The sequence below is a fragment of the Engystomops pustulosus genome, chromosome 7, assembly GCF_040894005.1.
Source record: "Engystomops pustulosus chromosome 7, aEngPut4.maternal, whole genome shotgun sequence".
Lineage (NCBI taxonomy): Eukaryota > Metazoa > Chordata > Amphibia > Anura > Leptodactylidae > Engystomops > Engystomops pustulosus.
In genome coordinates, this window is record NC_092417.1 from 6,981,395 (window position 1) to 6,999,093 (window position 17,699).

Below are 17,699 nucleotides of genomic sequence, written 5' to 3' on the forward strand. Positions count from 1 at the left end.
GTGGTGTCACCGCTCCGTGTACATCACTACCTGATATATGATGTAGGTACATAGGTCCGGTCACGCGCTGCTGCTCTCTTATAATTCCTTTCTATGTACAGAGCAACAGCCTGACACAGTGAGTGATGACACAAGCTGCGTCCACTGTATATACACTAAACATACTCACTGTATACTGTGTGTTGTGGAGCCGTTACTCTTTACATAGAGAAAAATCATTAGTGATACCTGACAGAACCTGACAGACCCGTTATGCACCTCTAGCCCACCGGCCGCCACGTTCGCTGTCACGTCTGTGTCTCCTGTCACACTTCGCCACATTCCTGCACTTTTTGTTACCCGAGGGCTTGTTTGGGACATGTAAATGGGCAGACACATTACCCAGCAGGATTTATAGCCTGACACCGCGTGCAGGAGCTCGGGACGTCACACCCAGATCCATGACACAAGTCGCGTGTGAACGCTCCCTAAGGCCAATGTCACAGAAGGGACATTCTCATCCCCATGTATTGTACAAATTCCCGGCCTGGGGGACGTGGACACTTACTGACCTGTATTACTGACCCTAGCCCAAGGCAGATAAGAAGACAGGGCGAGTCTGTAATAACAACACCATTACTAATGTGCTACGTCGTGTGTCCTTACCTATAGGCCCATTATAGACGACTGCGTTTGAAGCGTGTCAGACGGTTCTACCGGCCCAAACCCGACTCCGCTGACATGAACTCTGTTTGATCTGGATTTGGGAAGTCAATCGTGAAAACAAATGGACTCTATGTCAGGTATCGGACTCCGATGTGTAATACGCTCCAGAGATTACAATTTCTAGGCTGAAGTCATCAAGATTCGGCTTCGGGTCAGTGAATCCGGACCACACGTGGACTGAGTGTCACACATTGGACTCTGCTCTGTTATACAGCTAAGATCACTATATCAGGACTGAAATCATCACTAAATGGGTTCGGGACAGAACATCCACTCCACATAAGTACTGAAAGTCACACAATGGCTGAAATCATGACGAGTCGGGTTTGGGTCTGTAGAACCGGACCACACAGGGACTGAACGTCGAGCTTTACCAGAATCAAGTTCTCCTGTAAATTCTTGCCGCCTGTTTCCTCCCTTTGTTCTGTTACCTCCTCAGAGTCTGTAAACCGATATGAAAGCCAAACAATCCCATCCCAAAAACCTGACCGTCCAGTGTAAACCAGGCAGGGGCGGCCTCCCCAGTGTTTGCCAACACAAGTGAACCTGCCCCGAGACCCCGGGGGTTACCCTGCCTGCAGAAGTCTGCAAAAACATCAAAATAAACCCCTCTAAGGACGTGAACTGTCAGGTGTGACCCTAGTGTGAGTGCACGCTGCAGTCAGGTGGGATGTGTGAGTGCACACTCGCTGTGTGTTTGTGGAAGCAGGGGGAGGTGGAGTGAGGATAGTGGAGGAGGAGGAGGAGCACATCAGGAATCAGAGAGGAAGGGAGGGGAGACGCTGGGGCCATGACAGAGGCGTTCTGCTGCTCCCAGCCCTCTAATCCCACATCCTAGAGACAACATCTGCACACACTCAGGTGAGTGACACTCAGGTGCAACGCTCTGTGCACTGCCCCCCACCCCCATAAACCACCTGTGCCAGCCCTGAGCCTCACTGCATGGAGTGCAAGCTCTTCTGGGCAGCAATGAGCAGGGCAATGGGGCTATACATCGCTGCGGTGTATGGCAGAGATATAGAGGCGAGGAGGAAAACCACCAGAAATACTAAAAATTACAGTAATGTGATGGCAGCAGCAGTGGTTGTGATGATGGGGGTTGTGTGTACAATAATAGGGGGAGTAGTAGCTGCAATCACTAGCAGGTGGTGCTGCACTACACGGTATATAGTATATAGTGCATGATACATGGTCCATTGTGAATGGTTTACGGTGTATATGATACATTATATACAGTACATGCTATACAGTGTATATATGGTGCACGATATACCATACACAGTACATGATGTATAGTGTATGGTATACAGTACATGGTATATAATATATATTATATGGTGCATGCAGTACAGGGTATATGGTACCAATACTATACGGTGCATGATGTACCGTTCACAGTATATGGTGTATAGGGTATGGTATACAGCACATGGCGCATGTTATACTGTGTATATTATGAGTTGCATGATATACAGTACATGCTGCACAATATGTAGTACACAGTATATGGTGTATAGGGTATAGTATACAGCACATGGTGCATGTTATACTGTGTATATTATGAGTTGTATGATATACAGTACATGCTGCAAAATATGTAGTACACAGTATGCGGTACGTGGTGTATTGTACACGGTACGGTATGTGGTACGTAGTGTATTGTATACGGTACAGTATGTGGTACGTGGTGTATTGTATACGGTACAGTATGTGGTACGTGGTGTATTGTATACGGTACAGTATGTGGTACGTGGTGTATTGTATACGGTACAGTATGTGGTACGTGGTGTATTGTATACGGTACAGTATGTGGTACGTGGTGTATTGTATACGGTACAGTATGTGGTACGTGATGTATTGTATTTGGTACACGGTACAGTATGTGGTACGTGATGTATTGTATTTGGTACACGGTACAGTATGTGGTACGTGGTGTATTGTATACGGTACGGTATGTGGTACGTGGTGTATGGTATACGGTACACGGTACAGTATGTGGTACGTGGTGTATGGTATACGGTACACGGTACAGTATGTGGTACGTGGTGTATGGTATACGTTACACGGTACAGTATGTGGTACGTGGTGTATGGTATACGGTACAGTATGTGGTACATGGTGTATGGTATACGGTACATGGTACAGTATGTGGTACGCGGTGTATGGTATACGGTACATGGTACAGTATGTGGTACATGGTGTATTGTATACGGTACATGGTACAGTATGTGGTACATGGTGTATGGTATACGGTACATGGTACAGTATGTGGTACGTGGTGTATGGTATACAGTACATGGTACACAGTATGTGGTGTATGGTATACGGTACAGTATGTGGTACGTGGTGTATTAAGAACACCCGATTTACAGACGACCCCTAGTTACAAACGGACCTCTGGATGTTGTTACTGTACTTTAGCCCCAGGCTACAATAATCAGCTGTAACAGTTATCCCAGGCGTCTTTAATGAAGCTTTATTGTTAATCATGGTTCTTGGACAATCCAACATTTTTAAAATCCAATTGTCACAGAGACCCAAAAAATTTTGGCTGGGGTTAGAATTATAAAGTATATGGTTCCGACTTACATACAAATTTATTTTAAGACCAAACCTACAGAACCGACCTTGGACATTAACCCGGGGACTGCCTGTATAAGGGAGGCGCTCTGGATTAGAGACAGGTATATGGGGGCGCTCTGGATTAGAAACAGGTATAAGGGAGGCGCTCTGGATTAGAGACAGGTATATGGGGGCGCTCTGGATTAGAGACAGGTATATGGGGGCGCTCTGGATTAGAGACAGGTATATGGGGGGCGCTCTGGATTAGAGACAGGTATATGGGGGGCGCTCTGGATTAGAGACAGGTATATGGGGGGCGCTCTGGATTAGAGACAGGTATGGGGGGGCGCTCTGGATTAGAGACAGGTATAGGGGGGGCGCTCTGGATTAGAGACAGGTATAGGGGGGGGCGCTCTGGATTAGAGACAGGTATAGGGGGGGCGCTCTGGATTAGAGACAGGTATAGGGGGGGCGCTCTGGATTAGAGACAGGTATATGGGGGCGCTCTGGATTAGAGACAGGTATATGGGGGGCGCTCTGGATTAGAGACAGGTATATGGGGGCGCTCTGGATTAGAGACAGGTATATGGGGGGCGCTCTGGATTAGAGACAGGTATATGGGGGCGCTCTGGATTAGAGACAGGTAAATGGGGGCGGTCTGGATTAGAGACAGGTATATGGGGGGCGCTCTGGATTAGAGACAGGTATATGGGGGCGCTCTGGATTAGAGACAGGTATATGGGGGGGGGCGCTTTGGATGACACACAGGTATTTGGGGGTGCATTGAATTAGAGACAGGTATTTGGGGGGCCCACAGATTTTTTTTTTCTTAAACCCCCCACATTTTTGGAAATATTTTCTTCTATTTTTCTTTGGACATCACTGAAGATCTGCCCGTGTGATACAATTGATTGTAGTAAGTGTATAACACACAGACATTAATGTGTAACCCGCAGGCTACAAAGTAACTGCATCCTACGTGACAATGGCCAGATTGTCCCAGAGTGACAATACCTTGTGTGACTGCATTATTCCCAGCGCTTATCTCTTCCTCCTCCATGAATGATAGTGACCTCGTGCTGCACCTCCTTCTCCTGTCCCACAGGTGCCCCACAGGGTCTAGGTCTGGAGATGCTCGGCTTCTCCGCTCACACACAATGTCACCTGTGCTCCTACCTGCAGTCACTCACCTGGCCTGGAACCTGGGGGTCCTCCAACATGACATGGGACACCCAGCACCCACAGGCTCCTCATACTGGTGGTAGGAGCATCTCCTGAGGGATTGTGGTCATCACCTGACAAAACACATGGACCTGTACACATAACAAAGAGTCATGTGCTGAACTACAACTCCCAGCATGCCCTCCCAGTCATTAGTGTCCCCTCATCTCCCCCTGTGTCACAGTCATTAGTGTCCCCTCATCTCCCCCCTGTGTCACAGTCATTAGTGTCCCCTCATCTCCCCCTGTGCCACAGTCATTAGTGTCCCCTCATCTCCCCCTGTGTCACAGTCATTAGTGTCCCCTCATCTCCCCCTGTGTCACAGTCATTAGTGTCCCCTCATCTCCCCCCGTGTCACAGTCATTAGTGTCTCCTCATCTCCCCCTGTGTCACAGTCATTAGTGTCCCCTCATCTCCCCGTGTCACAGTCATTAGTGTCCCCTCATCTCCCCCTGTGTCACAGTCATTAGTGTCCCCTCATCTCCCCCTGTGTCACAGTCATTAGTGTCCCCTCATCTCCCCCCTGTGTCACAGTCATTAGTGTCCCCTCATCTCCCCCTGTGTCACAGTCATTAGTGTCCCCTCATCTCCCCCCTGTGTCACAGTCATTAGTGTCTCCTCATCTCCCCCTGTGTCACAGTCATTAGTATCCCCTCATCTCCCCCTGTGTCACAGTCATTAGTGTCCCCTCATCTCCCCCCTGTGTCACAGTCATTAGTGTCTCCTCATCTCCCCCTGTGTCACAGTCATTAGTGTCCCCTCATCTCCTCCTGTGTCACAGTCATTAGTGTCCCCTCATCTCCCCCCGTGTCACAGTCATTAGTGTCCCCTCATCTCCCCCCGTGTCACAGTCATTAGTGTCCCCTCATCTCCCCCCCGTGTCACAGTCATTAGTGTCGCCTCATCTCCCCCTGTGTCACAGTCACTAGTGTCCTCTCATCTCCCCCTGTGTCACATTCATTAGTGTCCCCTCATCTCCCCCCCGTGTCACAGTCATTAGTGTCTCCTCATCTCCCCCTGTGTCACAGTCATTAGTGTCCCTCATCTCATCCTGTGTCACAGTCATTAGTGTCCCCTCATCTCCCCGTGTCACAGTCATTAGTGTCCCCTCATTTCCCCCCGTGTCACAGTCATTAGTGTCCCCTCATCTCCTCCCTGTGTCACAGTCATTAGTGTCCCCTCATCTCCCCCCTGTGTCACAGTCAATAGTGTCCCCTCATCTCCCCCTGTGTCACATTCATTAGTGTCCCCTCATCTCCCCCCGTGTCACAGTCATTAGTGTCCCCTCATCTCATCCTGTGTCACAGTCATTAGTGTCCCTCATCTCCCCTGTGTCACGTCATTAGTGTCCCTCATCTCATCCTGTGTCACAGTCATTAGTGTCCCCTCATCTCCCCCTGTGTCACAGTCATTAGTGTCCCCTCATCTTCTCCTGTGTCACAGTCATTAGTGTCCCCTCATCTCCTCCTGTGTCACAGTCATTAGTGTCCCCTCATCTCCTCCTGTGTCAGTCATTAGTGTCCCCTCATCTCCCCCTGTGTCACAGTCATTAGTGTCCCCTCATCTTCTCCTGTGTCACAGTCATTAGTGTCCCTCATCTCATCCTGTGTCACAGTCATTAGTGTCCCCTCATCTCCTCCTGTGTCAGTCATTAGTGTCCCCTCATCTCCCCCCGTGTCACAGTCATTAGTGTCCCCTCATGTCCCCCTGTGTCACAGTCATTAGTGTCCCCTCATGTCCCCCTGTGTCACAGTCATTAGTGTCCCCTCATGTCCCCCTGTGTCACAGTCATTAGTGTCCCCTCATGTCCCCCTGTGCCACAGTCATTAGTGTCCCCTCATGTCCCCCTGTGTCACAGTCATTAGTGTCCCCTCATCTCCCCCGTGTCAGTCATTAGTGTCCCCTCATCTTCCCCTGTGTCAGTCATTAGTGTCCCCTCCTCTCCCCCTGTGCCACAGTCATTAGTGTCCCCTCATGTCCCCCTGTGTCACAGTCATTAGTGTCCCCTCATCTCCCCCCTGTGTCAGTCATTAGTGTCCCCTCATCTTCCCCTGTGTCACAGTCATTAGTGTCCCCTCATCTTCCCCTGTGTCACAGTCATTAGTGTCCCCTCATCTCCTCCTGTGTCACAGTCATTAGTGTCCCCTCATCTCCTCCTGTGTCACAGTCATTAGTGTCCCCTCATCTCCCCGTGTCACAGTCATTAGTGTCCCCTCATCTCCCCCTGTGTCACAGTCATTAGAGTCCCCTCATGCCCCCCTGTGTCACAGTCATTAGTGTCCCCTCATCTCCCCGTGTCACAGTCATTAATGTCCCATCTCCCCATGTGTCACAGTCATTAATGTCCCCTCATCTCCCCGTGTCACAGTCATTAGTGTCCCCTCATCTCCCCGTGTCACAGTCATTAGTGTCCCCTCATCTCCCCCTGTGTCACAGTCATTAGTGTCCCCTCATCTCCCCCTGTGTCACAGTCATTAGTGTCCCCTCATCTCCCCCTGTGTCACAGTCATTAGTGTCCCCTCATGTCCCCCTGTGTCACAGTCATTAGTGTCCCCTCATGTCCCCCTGTGCCACAGTCATTAGTGTCCCCTCATGTCCCCCTGTGTCACAGTCATTAGTGTCCCCTCATCTCCCCCGTGTCAGTCATTAGTGTCCCCTCATCTTCCCCTGTGTCAGTCATTAGTGTCCCCTCCTCTCCCCCTGTGCCACAGTCATTAGTGTCCCCTCATGTCCCCCTGTGTCACAGTCATTAGTGTCCCCTCATCTCCCCCCTGTGTCAGTCATTAGTGTCCCCTCATCTTCCCCTGTGTCACAGTCATTAGTGTCCCCTCATCTTCCCCTGTGTCACAGTCATTAGTGTCCCCTCATCTCCTCCTGTGTCACAGTCATTAGTGTCCCCTCATCTCCCCGTGTCACAGTCATTAGTGTCCCCTCATCTCCCCCTGTGTCACAGTCATTAGTGTCCCCTCATCTCCCCCTGTGTCACAGTCATTAGTGTCCCCTCATGTCCCCCTGTGTCACAGTCATTAGTGTCCCCTCATGTCCCCCTGTGCCACAGTCATTAGTGTCCCCTCATCTCTCCCTGTGTCACAGTCATTAATGTCCCCTCATGTCCCCCTGTGTCCCAGTTATTAGTGTCCCCTCATCTCCCCCTGTGTCATAGTCATTAGTGTCCCCTCATGTCCCCCTGTGTCACAGTCATTAGTGTCCCCTCATCTCCCCTTCCCCCCGTCACAGACATTAGTGTCGCCTCATCTCCCCCTGTGTCACAGTCATTAATGTCCCCTCATCTCCCTGTGTCACAGTCATTAGTGTCCCCTCATCTCCCCCTGTGTCACAGTCATTAGTGTCCCTTCATCTACCCCTGTGTCACAGTCATTAGTGTCCCCTCATCTCCCCCTGTGTCACAGTCACTAGTCTCCCCTCATCTCCCCGTGTCACAGTCACTAGTGTCCCCTCATCTCCCCCCTGTGTCACAGTCATTAGTGTCCCCTTATCTCCCCCTGTGTCACAGTTATTAGTGTCCCCTCATTTCTCCTAATCTTCTCGGTTGTTATGGTTATATCACCACAGTAGTAGCTGTTACGGCGGTCATATTGGTTGTCACTCATCTTTCTATTATAGTGATATATCTCAGGTTTCAGTATAAGAGGCTTTGTCACATTGCACCATGTTGTCAGGTAACATGAGGGACGCTGGGAACCCCCGTCCCGGGTCCTGTCCCCCGCTGACTGATCACCACATTCCTGCTATTTTCGTTTCTCCTTATTGTTAGCCGAAGGATTGTTCAGCGTCGACACATAACACAAACTCAGTTATAGCAACACCTGTAACGCCCACCTACCTCTGCTATACCTACCCTTACCATCGCCATAAGTCGCACACAGGTGTACAGGAGCACAGCGGCCTCAACACAACCCAAACACTGGGTAATACAGGAGGAGACAGAACCAGAACCTCAGCACATCACAGTAATCTGGTGAGCAATCCACGTACCACACCAGCAGGGGACAGTATCACACATGCCAGGATTAGATACCCAGCTCAGCAGACAGTATCACACAGGATAGGATTAGATACCCAGCTCAGCAGACAGTATCACACATGAAAGCATTAGATACCCAGCTCAGCAGACAGTATCACACAGGATAGGATTAGATACACAACTCAGCAGTATCACACAGGAGAGGATTAGATACACAGCTCAGCAGTATCACACAGGGTAGGATTAGATATACAGTTTGGCAGACTGTATCACACAGGATAGGATTAGATACACAGCTCAGCAGACAGTATCACACAGGATAGGATTAGATACACAGCTCAGCAGACAGTATCAAACAGGATAGGATTAGATACACAGCTCAGCAGACAGTATCACACAGGATAGGATTAGATACACAGCTCAGCAGACAGTATCACACAGGATAGGATTAGATACACAGCTCAGCAGACAGTATCACACAGGATAGGATTAGATACACAGCTCAGCAGACAGTATCAGATAGGATAGGATTAGATACTCAGCTCAGCAGTCAGTATCACACAGGATAGGATTAGATACACAGCTCAGCAGACAGTATCACACAGGATAGGATTAGATACACAGATCAGCAGGCAGTATCACATAGGATAGGATTAGATACACAGCTCAGCAGGCAGTATCACTTAGGATAGGATTAGATACACAGCTCAGCAGGCAGTATCACATAGGATAGGATTAGATACACAGCTCAGCAGTCAGTATCACACAGGATAGGATTAGATACACAGCTCAGCAGACAGTATCACACAGGATAGGATTAGATACACAGCTCAGCAGGCAGTATCACATAGGATAGGATTAGATACACAGCTCAGCAGACAGTATCACACAGGATAGGATTAGATACACAGCTCAGCAGGCAGTATCACACAGGATAGGATTAGATACACCGCTATTCCTGGCAGGGTTCCCTCTGGTCACACTTGCTTGGGTTCTTTATGCTTTGGTGGCTTTGGGGACATTCCAGTCTTATCGTACCTGTCGGTCATAGATTTCCGGCATACCTGAGCCTCACCTGTAGAGCGCCCCCTGCCTGGAGCACTGAAGAACAGTCTGCAGGGAATGGTTATTACCAGGAGGTTTAGGGGAGGCTGGGGGTCTCTTAGACACCCCTCTCCTCACATTATAATCCCTAGTGGTCACACAGCATTCCTAGCAACAGTAACTAGGAGAAGCCGATGGCTCCAGAGGTGCAGCGAGGGCTGATGGTTGCTATGTAATTTTACAATGTGATTTGTATGCAGGAAATCTAGAATTACTGTGTCTGCACTTCTCATAATACACACCTCATCTACTGTAAAACCTCCTAATATACACCCCAGCTGCTGCAGAACCTCATAATACTCACCCCAGCTGCTGCAGAACCTCATCATGCACACCTAATCTGCTGCAAAACCTCATAACATACACCCCAGCTGCTGCAGAACCTCATAATACACACCCAGCTGCAGCAGAACCTCATAATACACACCCAGCTGCTGCAGAACCTCATAGTACACACCCAGCTGCTGTAGAACCTCCTTATGCACACCCCAGCTGCTGCAGAATCTCATCATGCACACCCCAGCTGCTGCGGAACCTCATCATGCACACCTCAGCTCCTGCAAATCATTATTATACGTCATGCTCCACTTCAAATACCAGACAGAAAGTCCTCCCTCTCTCACATAATGGAAGGTAAATAGCACCGCGCCTTAAGAGTCTTAGAGAAAGACAAGAAGTGAGAAGACATCAGTTCTGCTCCCGCTGGACCGGTAACAGGGTGTCTGTGTCTTACAGAGCGGGAAGATGATCCGCCGTGTCCTGGAGCGGCCGTGCACGCTGGCCATGCTCATCGGCTTCCAGTTTGCCTTCATGGTGTATTTTTCGTTTGGTGGCCTGCGGAGCCTAGCCTCCATCTTCGGTCGTTCTTCAGAGCCAAACTTTGACTACACCCGAACCCATGATGTGTACACCAACCTCACCCGCCTACAAGCAACACTGCACCCCAGACTGCAAGCCGGGGAATTACTACCATGGTGCCCAGAAAAATCCCCATACTTGTGTAAGTAATGGAATACTGCCCCCTATGTACAAGAATATAGCTGCTATAATACTGCCCCCTATGTACAAGAATATAACTGCTATAATACTGCCCCCTATGTACAAGAATATAACTGCTATAATACTGCCCCCTATGTACAAGAATATAACTACTATAATACTGCCCCCTATGTACAAGAATATAACTACTATAATACTGCCCCCTATGGACAAGAATATAACTACTATAATACTGCCCCCTATGGACAAGAATATAACTACTATAATACTGCCCCCTATGGACAAGAATATAACTACTATAATACTGCCCCCTATGGACAAGAATATAACTACTATAATACTGCCCCCTATGGACAAGAATATAACTACTATAATACTGCCCCCTATGTACAGGAATATAACTACTATAATACTGCCCCCTATGTACAGGAATATAACTACTATAATACTGCCCCCTATGTACAAGAATATAACTACTATAATACCGCCCCCTATGTACAGGAATATAACTACAATAATACTGCCCCCTATGTACAAGAATATAACTACTATAATACTGCCCCCTATGTACAAGAATATAACTACTATAATACTGCCCCCTATGTACAAGAATATAACTACTATAATACTGCCCCCTATGTACAAGAATATAACTACTATAATACTGCCCCCTATGTACAAGATTATAACTACTATAATACTGCCCCCATGTACAGGAATATAACTACTATAATACTGTCCCTATGTACAGGAATATAACTACTATAATACTTCCCCCTATGTACAAGAATATAACTACTATAATACTGCCCCCCTATGTACAGGGATATAACTACTATAATACTGCCCCCTATGTACAAGAATATAACTACTATAATACTGCCCCCTATGTACAAGAATATAACTACTATAATACTGCCCCTATGTACAGGAATATAACTACTATAATACTGCCCCCTATGTACAGGAATATAACTACTATAATACTGCCCCCTATGTACAGGAATATAACTACTATAATACTGCCCCCTATGTACAAGAATATAACTACTATAATACTGCCCCCTATGTACAAGAATATAACTACTATAATACTGCCCCCTATGTACAAGAATATAACTACTATAATACTGCCCCCTATGTACAAGAATATAACTACTATAATACTGCCCCCTATGTACAAGAATATAACTACTATAATACTGCCCCCTATGTACAGGGATATAACTACTATAATACTGCCCCCTATGTACAAGAATATAACTACTATAATACTGCCCCCTATGTACAAGAATATAACTACTATAATACTGCCCCCTATGTACAAGAATATAACTACTATAATACTGCCCCCTATGTACAAGAATATAACTACTATAATACTGCCCCCTATGTACAAGATTATAACTACTATAATACTGCCCCCATGTACAGGAATATAACTACTATAATACTGTCCCTATGTACAGGAATATAACTACTATAATACTTCCCCCTATGTACAAGAATATAACTACTATAATACTGCCCCCTATGTACAAGAATATAACTACTATAATACTGCCCCCTATGTACAGGAATATAACTACTATAATACTGCCCCCTATGTACAAGAATATAACTACTATAATACTGCCCCCTATGTACAAGAATATAACTACTATAATACTGCCCCCTATGTACAGGAATATAACTACTATAATACTGCCCCCTATGTACAGGAATATAACTACTATAATACTGCCCCCTATGTACAAGAATATAACTACTATAATACTGCCCCCTATGTACAAGAATATAACTACTATAATACTGCCCCCTATGTACAGGAATATAACTACTATAATACTGCCCCCTATGTACAGGAATATAACTACTATAATACTGCCCCCTATGTACAAGAATATAACTACTATAATACTGCCCCCTATGTACAAGAATATAACTACTATAATACTGCCCCCTATGTACAAGAATATAACTACTATAATACTGCCCCTATGTACAGGAATATAACTACTATAATACTGCCCCCTATGTACAGGAATATAACTACTATAATACTGCCCCCTATGTACAAGAATATAACTACTATAATACTGCCCCCTATGTACAAGAATATAACTACTATAATACTGCCCCCTATGTACAAGAATATAACTACTATAATACTGCCCCCTATGTACAGGAATATAACTACTATAATACTGCCCCCTATGTACAGGAATATAACTACTATAATACTGCCCCCTATGTACAAGAATATAACTACTATAATACTGCCCCCTATGTACAAGAATATAACTACTATAATACTGCCCCCTATGTACAGGAATATAACTACTATAATACTGCCCCCTATGTACAGGAATATAACTACTATAATACTGCCCCCTATGTACAGGAATATAACTACTATAATACTGCCCCCTATGTACAAGAATATAACTACTATAATACTGCCCCCTATGTACAACAATATAACTACTATAATACTGCCCCCTATGTACAGGAATATAACTACTATAATACTGCCCCTATGTACAGGAATATAACTACTATAATACTGCCCCCTATGTACAGGAATATAACTACTATAATACTGCCCCCCTATGTACAGGAATATAACTACTATAATACATGCGGTGTACTCTGTATATTGGGGCAGTAGTATTTCGTCTGTATAGTACAGTGTGATGTAGTCTGGGTTCTCCTTCTCTCTTGCAGTGGGTCCTATCAGTGTCACCTTTAGTCGGGTGCCCACCCTGCGCCGCATACAGGAGAAGAATCCTTTGGTGAGTGCGGGGGGTAGGTACAAGCCTCCTAACTGTGAGTCGCGCCATAAGACGGCGGTGATCATCCCTCACCGGAACCGGGAGACTCACCTGCGGCACCTGCTCTACTACCTGCACCCCTTCCTCCAGCGCCAGCAGCTCCAGTACGGCATCTACATCATACACCAGGTGAGGAACCAGACCCCAACATACTGGGCCCTATACTGCCCTCCCCATATACTGCGCTGCCTCGCGCCTCGTACCTCCCTCTATACACATTATCTGTCACAGTCAGGTAACTCCACCTTTAATCGGGCGAAGCTGCTGAATGTTGGGGTGAAGGAGGCGATGAGGGACGAGGACTGGGACTGCCTCTTCCTGCACGACGTTGACCTCATCCCGGAGAACGACCACAACCTGTACGTGTGCGACCCCTGGAGCCCCAAGCACGCCTCGGTGGCCATGAACAAGTTCAGCTACAGGTAAGGTCTACACCTAGGGGGAGTCTGTATACACTAAGCGCCCCCCGGTGGAGGCTGCAGGTAGAGATATTATCACGTGGCCCCCAATGCTGGATTATGGGGCCCCCCAGCTGTCATTGTGGGCGGAGTCTGCTGCCTCATCCCTACATTATCAGCACGGTAGTGCAGCAAGGGTTAATGTGTTCCTCCGCACCATCTGCTCCATCTTCCTGGATCTCATCTCCATAATGTCTCTGCTTCCTCCGCAGTCTCCCCTATCCACAGTATTTTGGGGGGGTGTCAGCCGTGACCCCCGAACAGTACATGAAGATGAACGGCTTCCCCAATGAGTACTGGGGCTGGGGGGGAGAGGACGACGACATCGCCACCAGGTGAGGAGCCCTCCCAGGGTATCTAAGCCTGCCAAGTGTGATACTGCCGGCTGAGCTGTGTATCTAATACTATCCTGTGTGATACTGTCTGCTGAGCTGTGTATCTAATCCTATCCTGTGTGATACTGTTTTCTGAGTTGTGTATCTAATCCCATCCTGTGTGATACTGTCTGCTGAGCTGTGTATCTAATCCCCTCCTGTGTGATACTGTCTCCTGAGCTGTGTATCTAATCCCCTCCTGTGTGATACTGTCTGCTGAGCTGTGTATCTAATCCTATCCTGTGTGATACTGCTGCGCTGTGTATCTAATCCTATCCTGTGTGATACTGCTGCGCTGTGTATCTAATCCTATCCTGTGTGATACTGTCTGCTGAGCTGTGTATCTAATCCCATCCTGTGTGATACTGCTGAGCTGTGTATCTAATCCTATCCTGTGTGATACTGCTGAGCTGTACATCTAATCCTATCCTGTGTGATACTGCTGGGCTGTGTATCTAATCCTCTCCTGTGTGATACTTTCTTCTGAGCTGTGTATCTAATATTATCCTGTGTGATACTCTGCAGAGCTGTACATCTAATCCTCTCCTGTGTGATACTGCTGAGCTGTACATCTAATCCTATCCTGTGTGATACTGCTGGGCTGTGTATCTAATCCTCTCCTGTGTGATACAGTCTGCTGAGCTGTGTATCTAATCCTATCCTGTGTGATACTGAGCTGTGTATCTAATCCTATCCTGTGTAATACTGCCTGCTGGGCTATGTATCTAATCCTCTCCTGTGTGATACTGCTGAGCTGTGTATCTAATCCTATCCTGTGTGATACTAACTGCTGACCTGTGTATATAATCCTGTCCTGTGTGATACGGTCTGCTGAGCTGTGTATCTAATCCTATCATGTGACACAGTCTGCTGAGCTGTGTATCTAATCCTATCCTGTGTGATACTGTCTGCTGAGCTGTGTATCTAATCCTATCCTGTGTGATACTGACTGCTGACCTGTGTATATAATCCTGTCCTGTGTGATACTGTCTGCTGAGCTGTGTATCTAATCCTATCCTGTGTGATACTGTCTGCTGAGCTGTGTATCTAATCCTATCCTGTGTGATACTGACTGCTGAGATGTGTATCTAATCCCGCCCTGTGTGATACTCTCTGCTGAGCTGTGTATCTAATCCTATCCTGTGTGATACTAACTGCTGACCTGTGTATATAATCCTGTCCTGTGTGATACTGTCTGCTGAGCTGTGTATCTAATCCCGCCCTGTGTGATACAGTCTGCTCTCTGTGTGCAGGGTTCGGCTGGCTGGGATGAAGATCGCTCGGCCTCCTGTGTCTGTGGGTCACTACAAGATGGTGAAGCACAAGGGGGACCGGGGTAACGAGGAGAACCCGCACAGGTGAGGACTGACAGCAAGCAGAGGTGTAGTAATGCTGAGGTGGGATCAGTGTGGGGATCGGTGGGGATTACGCGGCTCAGCCGGGAGCTGTAATGAGATTACAGAGTGAAAGGTAAGAAGGTGAGAGCAGCGGATTACACAGGAGCCGGCTCTGTGGATGCAGCTCTGGATGTAACTAGTGTACGGAGGGGTGTGGGGGGCCCCAGTCATTGCCCTCTCTTGTCTCCCGCAGGTTTGATCTCCTGATCCGCACACAGAGGATGTGGACACAGGACGGGATGAACTCCCTGACCTACACCCTGCTGTCCCGGGAGCTGGAGGGTCTCTACACCAACATCACTGCCGACATAGGAGTGGACCCCCGATCCCAGAAACCCCTGAGAACACGGGGTCCCACCCCCCCACCGGTGAAGCCCCCCAGCAATAGCAGTAACAGCGCCACCCGGGGGAAGCTGACAGTATCCGTCCAGTCATCCATCAACCAGTCCGCAGCAGTGGCCCCCGCCCAGGGCACGGCCCCCGCTAAGAAGAGTCAGGACAAGGAGCGTAAGACCACCGCCGCCCCCCGGGGACAAGACGCCCCAGGTACAGAGCCCCCCAAGAAGAGGCGCTGGAAAAACATCACTAAGACTGCGGTGAACGAGCAGGAGCCCGTCCCACGGAGGGCGTATAACCAGATGGCCCGCAGCCGCCCCGGGGCCACACGTCTCTGAGCTGCACCCTACAGGGACTATAGGAGATCTATAGGGCCTATAAGGGGGGGCCCCCAGGATACATTGTGTCCAGGCATTTCAGGTCAATTCACAGGGGGACGAAATACAATGTGACGACCCCGATGCTCTGGTAAAGCTCATACAGAATGTCACCACCTGCCCCAACCGGTGGGGTGGCCAGCGATCCCCCAACCCCACACACATCGAGTGCCTCATTGCACAAGGAAAATCAGGATTCACTGTGACTACGGCCATGGACGTGGCTGCGCTGCCTTGTAGACGTGGCCCCCGGGGGCCCTGTACATATATATCTATATATTTTGAAAAGGATGTTACCGCTCCGTGCTGTGCGCTGGGTCGTCCTCCGAGGAACCTTCAGGCTGCGGACCCTCCGCCATCGCTGTGACTCAGACAGTATTTCTTCTAAGTGTTCGTGGTGGCCGCCGCCACAGGGGGGCGCCACCACCACTGCTGCTTCTATAGGATGTCTTGGGTTTCGTTGCCTCGTGTGATCGTCCACCGCAAATATTTTAATATTATTATTATTATTATGCTATTATTTATGGACTCGAAGACGATGGACGAGGCCCGAGGGCAGCGACATGTGACGCCCCATCCCCCCACCCCCTCAGGGTAGTCAGACACTGGATTGTTGTGTGTGTGCAGAGTCATTAAATTATTGTGTGAAAGTTATTTACTGGGGTCCTGATTATACCACCACCAGGGGGAGCTCTTTACAGAGAGGGCTCTACTTCAAGGGGGTGCTCTAGTAACCAGCACCAAATATCACCTGGACACACTGCAGCCAGACTATAACCAACAGACCCCAAGCCACACAATGAATAATAATGAAGCCCCCCACACCAGAGATTTATAATAACGGAGGCCCCAAAAGAGATAATTAACACCTTAACCACATGTTAACCATCTCACACAGCACAAACTATACACAGCATGTAACCGTTTCACTGCTGGTTTCTACTACTTATTCCATGCTCAGCATTTCATATTCCACACCAGAGAATTTATAATAATGGAGGCCCCAAAAGAGATAATTAACACCTTAACCACATGTTAGCCATCTCACACAGCACAGACTATACACAGCATGTGACCGTTTCACTGCTGGTTTCTACTACTTATTCCATGCTCGTCACTTCAAATTGAACTTACTTCATGAGAAACACACAGTATCATGGGCCATCAGGGCAGAATATTATTAATGATGACACCTGTCTTTGTCCTAAATCAAAGTGCAATTATTTTCACATATCAATAGCTCTGTGCTGCTTATGTCTGGGAGACCAAAGAGTATTTACACAATTAACTGGACGGACTCCAACTGCTGGAGGGGGAGGTCACATGACTGTGTGCTGCCAGCATGAA

At 47.9% G+C, this 17,699-nt stretch overlaps 1 protein-coding gene across 1 annotated transcript; it reads left to right on the forward strand.

Annotated features, from left to right (window-relative positions):
- The first annotated feature begins 1,420 nt into the window (after positions 1–1,420).
- B4GALT3 (beta-1,4-galactosyltransferase 3) lies at positions 1,421–17,006 on the forward strand. The gene is made up of 7 exons (XM_072114579.1): positions 1,421–1,566; positions 10,313–10,577; positions 13,304–13,539; positions 13,642–13,832; positions 14,081–14,203; positions 15,496–15,600; positions 15,833–17,006. Exons 2-7 carry the CDS (start codon positions 10,322–10,324, stop codon positions 16,311–16,313), a joined length of 1,392 nt encoding a protein of 463 aa, XP_071970680.1. The 5' UTR covers positions 1,421–1,566; positions 10,313–10,321; the 3' UTR covers positions 16,314–17,006.
- Positions 17,007–17,699: the final 693 nt, after the last annotated feature.

Coding starts and splice junctions, on each gene's coding strand:
- B4GALT3 (XM_072114579.1), top strand. CDS start 10,322: ATGATCCGCCGTGTCCTGGAGCGGCCGTGCACGCTGGCCATGCTCATC. Junction 13,833..14,080: donor ATGAACAAGTTCAGCTACAG/GTAAGGTCTACA, acceptor CTTCCTCCGCAG/TCTCCCCTATCCACAGTATT. Junction 14,204..15,495: donor GACGACGACATCGCCACCAG/GTGAGGAGCCCT, acceptor CTCTGTGTGCAG/GGTTCGGCTGGCTGGGATGA.